The 8,191-nt window shown below is 49.5% G+C and overlaps 1 protein-coding gene across 1 annotated transcript in view; it reads left to right on the top strand.

Moving 5' to 3' along the window:
* Positions 1-286: 286 nt before the first annotated feature.
* LOC102010966 overlaps positions 287-8,191 on the top strand; it is a 21,456-nt gene continuing 13,551 nt past the window's right edge. Inside the window, exons 1-2 of the mRNA XM_013518835.1 lie at positions 287-642; positions 7,887-8,134. Coding sequence (XP_013374289.1) covers positions 287-642; positions 7,887-8,134 — 604 coding nt within the window. The remainder of the gene's footprint in view (positions 643-7,886; positions 8,135-8,191) is intronic.

An 8,191-nucleotide genomic window follows, 5' to 3' on the forward strand; every position in this document is an offset into this window, starting at 1 on the left:
CCTTCCCCAGGGTTACGCTCTTCTTAGCACCAACCTGGAAATGGTTTACCCCTCCTCGCTGGAGGTCAACATTCTATTTTTTTTTTTTTTTATTTTTTACTTTGGTGCCGGGAACTGAACTGAGGACCTTCCGCTTGCCAGGCAGGTGCTGTTCACCAGTATTTCCTGCCGAGGACTCACTATGTGCGCGCACAGTTCCAGGCACCTGGGGCTCCAGGGCGGGAGTGCTGTCCCTTCCGGAGCGTTTGCTGCAGATGCCGCGAGATGGACAGTAAATGGGTCAGAGATGGAGGTCACCGAAGGGCAAATGATGGGAAGGCAAGGGAGGAAGAGGCAGAGAGTGCAGCCGGGCGCTGCCGGCGTGGCAGTGAAGGCACATGTGACAGAGCGCCTCCAGACGCGGGAAGCCAGGAGACAAGGCCCAGAGAGGGTGAGCGGAGCAGCCAGGCGCGGAGGGAGGACCAGCAAGGGCTGTGAGGGGGGCTCTGCTGCCGCTGAGCGCGTTTTCCCTCAAGTGAAGACGCCGCAGCATGGACCTGCCAGGGGTGGCCAGCAGGGTGGACACTGCTGGCGCAGGAGTGGAAGAGGCCCCCACGCAGTGAAAGCCAAGCGGGGACGGGGGCCAGTGCTCGGAGGCTGCAGGTGCCGGGGGCCCAGCAGGTCCCAGACAGGAAGAGGATGGGAGGAGTCTCCAGCTGCACCTCCCCTCGGTGACGCAAGCCACCCCATCAGCTGGAGATGTGCAGCCAGAACAGGGTCCGGAGGGAGTGCTGTCATGGTCTTCCCCATGACAGAGAGAGACAGGGTGACCTAGAACTATTATTCAGCCTTCCCTTTCCTTTTTTTAAGGTAATAAAAAAGGGAGCGCCCTTGAGGGGCACGGATAAAAGGCAGGAGAAGGCAGATCTGTGCGTCTTCCCCAGCCAGAAGGGGGCGGGGTGAAGAGGGTGGGCTTAACCAAGAGCGGGTACTCTCAGGAAAGGGAGAAGGGAGAAAGACCAGGAACCCAAGCTGGGAACAGGAGAATGTAGGCAAGAGAAGACGAAAACGAAACTAGAAGGGCTGCCAGTTGAACACGAGCAGGGCGAAGGCTGGGTAGAAAGACGGTGGGAGGGAACCCAGGGAAAGCGTAAAGGTGCGGTCAGGCTGGGACCCCGCTCCAGGTTTTGCTGGAGATGCGGTTCTTGGTAACACCATCTACATCATGTCTGTCACACACATGATGGGTGCAGAAGACTGGGCAGTAAAAGCCGTTTAGTGGATCCCGGGTGTCATCTTTTTCTTTATTTTTAACAGGAGGAAGTAGTGTGAGAAAATACTGTACCTCATCAGGTAAATTCCACGGGGTGAAACCTTTGTTTCGGTTCTATGTGCCTCTACCAGGTCATCACAAAAGATGTACTGAGATTAGGAAAAACTTCAAATACATGAGGGTGAGGTTTCCGGTGCTCTGGACCACGTAACTTTGTTGTGGGGACTGTTCCGGGCACTGGATGTGTTCTGCAGCATCTCTCCGCCCACCAAGGGGGAGAGCTGAAAAAAATCTCTAGACAGCATCCGGTGACAGAGTCTCTGAGAGCCAGTGGCCGCGAGGCAACTGCAGAGGGATACGGCTGAAGCAGGAGCGAGGAACGGATAACTGAGGGCTGATCCAAAGCTGGAGGGGCTGGTGCACGGGCAGACAATCTGCACAGGTGTGCGAGTCACTGTCGGCGTTGGCGGGAGGAGGGACTGTGGATCGAGGCCAAAACCTTCGAAGAATAAGGCAAGGTGACCGGGAGGACTGTGACCACTGGTCCTCTATCCAAGCCGATGCCCAGGCCCCACTGAAAACCAGCTACAGATGGCTCCAACGTGGAACCGGGTCAGGAACACTGCAGAAGAAAACCACCCTGCACAGCCTGAGACCTCACACACCACCTCCTCCATAAACACGTCCCTCCTAGCTGGCTTCCGCTCCGTCCTCCCACGATCCTTCTCCATCATACTGTGCTTCACACTGACTGTGAAATCACCGGAACAGAATAAAAGGCTCTAACACCAAGTGGCTAAAAGCAGAACAAGGGTTTGTCTGCTGAAGAGTTTTAGAGTGGGGATTAGTGAGCAGGGAAGGCTTTGGGCAAACTTCCTCCTGAGCTGGGGGTCAGCCAAGTCTGTCAAGGATTCATGACAAGTAAAGGTCCCCGAGGACAACCAAGCCCCGAAAGTGTGGCTGAGGACCGCTGCGAGGACCGTAAGCCCTTCGGTGGCACTGTGATAAACACTCGTTGAGGTTAATCGCTCTTATGCTTAATTTCCTACAAAAATGGCACCAAGCATCTGATTCTAGCACAGCTTAAGTCACAATTACCACCTGTTCACCATTTTATTTTCAACACCCCCTCACATGTAACCAATCTTTTATTTTTAAAAAAACTGACAGCATCAAATCTTGAATCTATATATACGATGGGAATAAAAAAGAATCCATCTCTAATAGCCCTCTCCTCTTTCTCATGAGAATATATTTTAGAATATTTAAAACAGTACTTTTTTTTTGGTCTTTTTGAGACAGAGTTTTACTGAGCAGTTCAGGCTGGCCTTGAACTCGCCCGGAAGCCCAGGCTGGCCTCAAACTTGCAACGATCCTCCTGCCTCAGCCTCCTACGCACTACGATTACAGGCGTGTCCCACCATGCCCGGCCTTTAAAATAATACTTTAACATTTACTGCTGTTTAAACTCACAGGGATCTATAACATATCACTAAATTCTCAAAAAACAGACAAGTAAAGCAACACAGATACGTATTTTTTTTTCCTAGCTTGGTGACTGACACGCTGTACTTGCTTTGATTGAGATTCTAATTTTCCTGTATACGGAGATAAAGGACTAGCCGGATATCACGTGATCTGCAGAGGTTAGCTGGTTGCTCTAAGGAGTGGTTCTCAAACACAGTACTCAACCAGCAAGATTGGTCTCACCCGAGAACCTGTTTAAAATGCAAATTATTGGACCTAAACCTTAGACAACCTGAAACTGCAGACCGACAAACTGGGTTTCAACAATCCCTATCCCTGGGCTTCCTACTGATGCATATAAATTTGAAATCCAACAATTTAACCTCAAGCACAATTCTTAAACTGCACAGCCAGGGCTTCTCCTGGGTTGATATTCTGGATCCCCACCCCACCCCCATCAACAGGGCCACACAAGCTGGGTGTGGCAGGGCACGCCTGTAATCCCAGCACTCAGGAGACTGAGGCAGGAGGATTGCCATAAATTCGAGGCCAGCCTGGGCTACACAGTTAGTTCAGGGGCAGCCTGAACTATACAGCAAGACCGCATTTGAAAAAAACAAAAACAAACAAAATCAGGGTTAGGCTGTATGGACTTTGAAAAATGTGGGTAGAGCTCCACAGCTCTCACAAGTCTGGTTTCCACTAACCGCCAAGAATTCATCAGTTCCATGGAGATGTCACAAACCACACGAAGGCGCAGGGCTGAAAAGTGGGACAAGGGTAGCAATGGGCCAAGCCGGGGCCAGCGTGGAAAGAGACAGGGGTTTAGCTGACTGGCAGCCATGCGGCAGCACCCCTCCGGTCCTCAGGCAGGGGTCAGATGTGAAGAGGTCAGCCGCTACCTAAGGAGAGTTCTCCCGGAGCTGCTCCAGGGGCCACACTCCCTTCCCTCGGGCCTGGTTGCAGGCTAAGCGGGGGGCGGGGCAGCCTTGCCAGAAACTCTCCTCCCCACTCATGGCTACGTCCTCTGCCACAAGTTGGGAAATCTCAGAGCTTTAATTTTTTTTTTTTTTTTTTTTTTTTTTGAGACAGGGTCTTGCTATGCAGTTCAGGGTGGCCTTGGGCTCACTTTGTAGCCCAGGCTGGTCTCGAACTCACAAGGATCCTCCTGCCTCCGCCTCCCCGAGGGCTGGGATTACAGGCGTGTTTCACCATGCCCAGCGAAATCTCAGAATTTTTGAAGGTAATTAATTGAAAATTTCCAAAGAAATAAGAGATGGCTACAGAAGGCATCCGAGAAAGTAAGTGTGATTATTTTTCAGCCGTTTCCAAAATGGTGCCTGGTGATCTTCCTACTCATTAACGGAATGACTTGTAAAATTGTCTGGAGGTTAGTGATCTCCGCGTTGCCAATTTTAAACACTATTGAGTAGTGTGTGTCCTTCCACATCTTTTCCCAAGGTCATACACATACAGGCCCTCTTGCTTCAAATCAGAAATAGAATCAAACTATATACAATACACTGCAGTTAGTTTTTATTTCACATATAATTTTTATTTAACATATCATGGGCAACCCTCACAAAACAATCCACAGAATTCACGTAATAATCCAAGTCATCATCTCACAATAAACATCCTCAGACAGAGAACGGGGTTGTGGCTCAGTGGCAGACAGCCTGCCTGGCTTGGATGCAACTCCAGGACTGGGGGGGAAAAAAATCCTCACACACATCCTATGTGCCAATGTTTTTATTTTTGATCAGCAGGACTCCAATTGTGGGATCCAATTGTAGGATCCAAGGTGGGATTGCTGGTCACGCGGCCAGGAGGGCTCCCAGCTGTCAGAGGAGCCTGAGCCTGCCCCTAAGGTTGTCACGATGCACACATCCACCCATAGAGTCTGAGATCCGCACACACACACTTAACAGGGGACATTACCAAACTTTACAAGATGTGCCCTTTGTACAGAAATCAATACTACTTCGCCTTTACATTTCCATCTCTGTGTTAGGTTGAGAATCTTCTCATGTGTGCTCATCTGCTGCTTCCTGTTTCACATACCCTTTAGTCACGCTCACTCCCCCAGGCCAGCAGATACACAAAGCACAACAGTACTGTGCTCGGGGGACAGTGTGTGGGGTGAGGACCGAGAATGTCTCAGCACTGGGACACCCTAGTCCCTCAAGAACATTTGCTGCTAGGTGAATGGCGGGCATACGGAATTTTGTTTGTTAAAACTGCAGCTACAAGGGTAAAAAGGAAAAAAAAAAAATGTTCATTACTTGTTCTACATTTTCAGAACAGCAACAGTTTGGCCACAATTAAATTGTTGGTTAAGAGAAAAACAAAACCATGGTCTTGGCACTGACTCTGAAAATCCGCTGTGAAATGGGAGGCACATGTGCCCGGTCCAGATTCGCAGCGCTGGGTGACCCATAAAGAAAGGCCCTCACGACCCAAGTATTTTGTACTCAGCCTTGTCCACCAGCTGCCAAGCGGCACCCGCCGCTGAGCCGGAGGTCGCCAGGATGCTAAAGCGACCAGGGAGGCCTGCCGTAAGCGCGCCTTTCTCTCTTGGTTTTTTTTCCTGCCGCCCGCCAAGACTTTCTTGCCTTTCATAATTGCAGCTTATTAGGGTGTGTGGTGGGGGATGCAGGGGAATTTGGCAGAGTTCAAATTCTTTAACTCTTTCAACTTTAGGGAAAACATCTGGTTATACCCACCATTTATCCCATTATTTGTAATAGTTCTGTTTGGCTTATGTTTTAACTAGTCTCCTTATTAAATATAAAAGCAATAGGATTAAAAAGTTCTGGGGGGAAGTACTATAATTAAAAAGGCACCAGTTGGGTATGTTAAGCTATAATTCTGGCCTGTATATATTTTTCTTCTGGTCTTTAAAGGGTTTTTTTTTTTTTTTTTGTACCCAATAAAACTGTTTTTGAATTATTTAACTCTTTTTTAGTACTTCCTGTATTAGCCAAGCACCACCCAAAATCCCCAGGAACACATTATGACTCAAAAGTTCTGCAGTAATACGGTCACAAGTCACAAACCAGAGGCACTGGCCCAAAAGTCTGGCCCTGGAACACACATACACCACACAACCTGGTACACTGACAACCTCCCAAAATGCATAGACAACCTTCCAAAATGCATAGACATTTTCTAACCTTTTGAAGTTACAAAATCTTAATAGTGAAAAAAAAATGCAGGAACTTTAATCAAGCCATAAAGTTATAATAGTAAGAATCAGGCAAGAGGCAACAAAGCACAGTTAGAACACACTGTTAAGAGGCATAACAATAAATATTGAGAGAGTGAACTTGGGAATGAAGACTGGAGGGTCTGCAACATAACTTCTCTTTTAATTACATAATCTTTGACACATGCACAAAAATATATATGGCATATATGCAGTTATAAAGTGCAATGATAAACAAACATTTTAAGTATGCAGATACTGTGAACATTTGATTTAACAAATTTTGCTGGGTGTGGTGGCGCACACCTGTAATCCCAGCACTCAGGAGGCTGAGGCAGGAGGATCACTGCGAGTTTGAGACCAGCCTGGGCTAGAAAGTGAGCTCAAGGCCAGCCTGAACTGCATAGTGAGACCCTGTCTCAAAAAGACAAAAGAAAAAAAATTTTATATTCTTCCCCATGGAGAACCACCCTGAACTCCCCTTGGGAATTAATGATGAAAGGACAGCATCAAAAGGTTCAGGAAGGGGGAATCCATGTAATTTAGGGATAGAAAAGAAAGAACCTGGAGTAGAAAATAACAGACACACTCAGGGAACAGTCTTTACAAAAAAACCTGAACAAGCAGTTGGCCGAAGATGAACTCAAAACACACCTGTAACCTATGCCTGCACTAAGTATGCCGGTAACTCAGTATTCTGAAGGGTCAAGTTTTTAAAAGTTAACTTCCCCTTTGGAGGTAAAAGTGCAACATCGATGCCGAAAGGATAGCCTGGCAATTTCCGAGTGTTCTGTAGATAAATGGAAGCGGGTACCAAGCGAGGGGAACAGCCTGAGGAGCCCTTTTTTGTGTGCTTCCTTGCATCACCTAGCCAAAGACTGGAAATTTCACAAAAGGGATGGAGGCTTTCGGCAACTATTTCCTCACCTGAATTAGCTATGCCAGTTTTGAAGAAATGTTGTCTTAGTGTTTCCACTACCTAATGCTCAATTAAAAAAAAAAAAAAGTCAGGGGTGGTGGCACCTGCTTGTAATTCCAGCGGTCAGGAGACTGAGGCAAGAGAGTTGCCTAGTCGAGAGTTAGGGAGGCCAGCCTGTGCTACATAGTGAGTTCAAGGCCAGCCTCAACTACATAGCAAGACCTTGTCTCAAAACAACAGAACAGCTGAGTGTGGTGGCCCATGCCCAGGATCCCAACAATCTGGGAGGCTGAGGCAGGAAGACAGCTATTTCAAGCCCAGCCCCGGCAACTTCAGTGACCTGATGAGACCCTGCCCCCAAAACAAAAAAGTGTTTAAAGGGCTGGCCATCGAGGTCAGTGTGAAAGCCCCGGGTTCAATCCCCAGTACAGAGCGAGGTCTTCCTCCTCTCTCAGCGTCACCCGTCACCCGCTGCACCCACCATTACGCCTCAGTTTTTGCCAAAATGTGCCAAGTGAGCCCTCAAAGAAGCTACAATCTTGGAGACTGAGCGGGTGACATTCATACTGGAGGCAAGAAACGAAAGGAAGCAGCAGCTCGGTGCCTAACATCTCAGAGACGACTTTGCCCTCCCTCCGCACACAGACACTCCCGCACCCACCTCCCCAGGATTTTTAAATCCTTCCCATCCTCTCCAACGATGAAGACTGTTTCATTAAGAGAAGGAAAAAAAAAAAAAAAAAGCCAAAAAGAAAGTGTTGCACATCCTGGCATTCAGCTGATAGTAGATGGACAAACGCGCCCTCCCCAGCCCCTGCAGCACGCAGAGGTTACGCTCCATCTACAAAAGTAAAGACGCCACAAACACAGATCCCCGCCGCCCCACTCCCGGGAAGTCGCCGCCTCCCAGCCTTGGAGAGGGCCGGGTGGCACGCGCAGGCTGACAGCCGCCACTCAGCGAGCCCAGGGACGTGAGGGAGCAAAAGCGCCACGCAGGGCACCAGGCCGCTTGGAGACTATTCGGGGGTCCTCTTCTCCAGGAGAGCTCCCCACGCTCCGGTCTTTAATTACGTCTTCGAGGACAACGCTCCGGCTCATTCCTCGCTCCTCTTGGGAAATAACCAGGGCTTCGCGTTCACCACCAGGGTCAGCGATCCTGACCCAACCTCCCCGCCCCAAGTCATCCCGGCTCTTCCCCCGCAGCAGGAACGCAAGTTTCCCCCGTGCCCCGCGAAGCCCCACGTTCTGGAGACGCCTCCCTTTCCTCGCCCCACTAGCGGGCATCGCGGTGAGAGCCGAGCCCGCAGCCGCCACGGCCAGGCCCTCGCCGGGGCGCGCAGGCCGG

This window comes from Chinchilla lanigera, unplaced genomic scaffold, assembly GCF_000276665.1.
Source record: "Chinchilla lanigera isolate Chin_1 unplaced genomic scaffold, ChiLan1.0 scaffold00049, whole genome shotgun sequence".
Taxonomy (NCBI): Eukaryota; Metazoa; Chordata; class Mammalia; order Rodentia; family Chinchillidae; genus Chinchilla; species Chinchilla lanigera.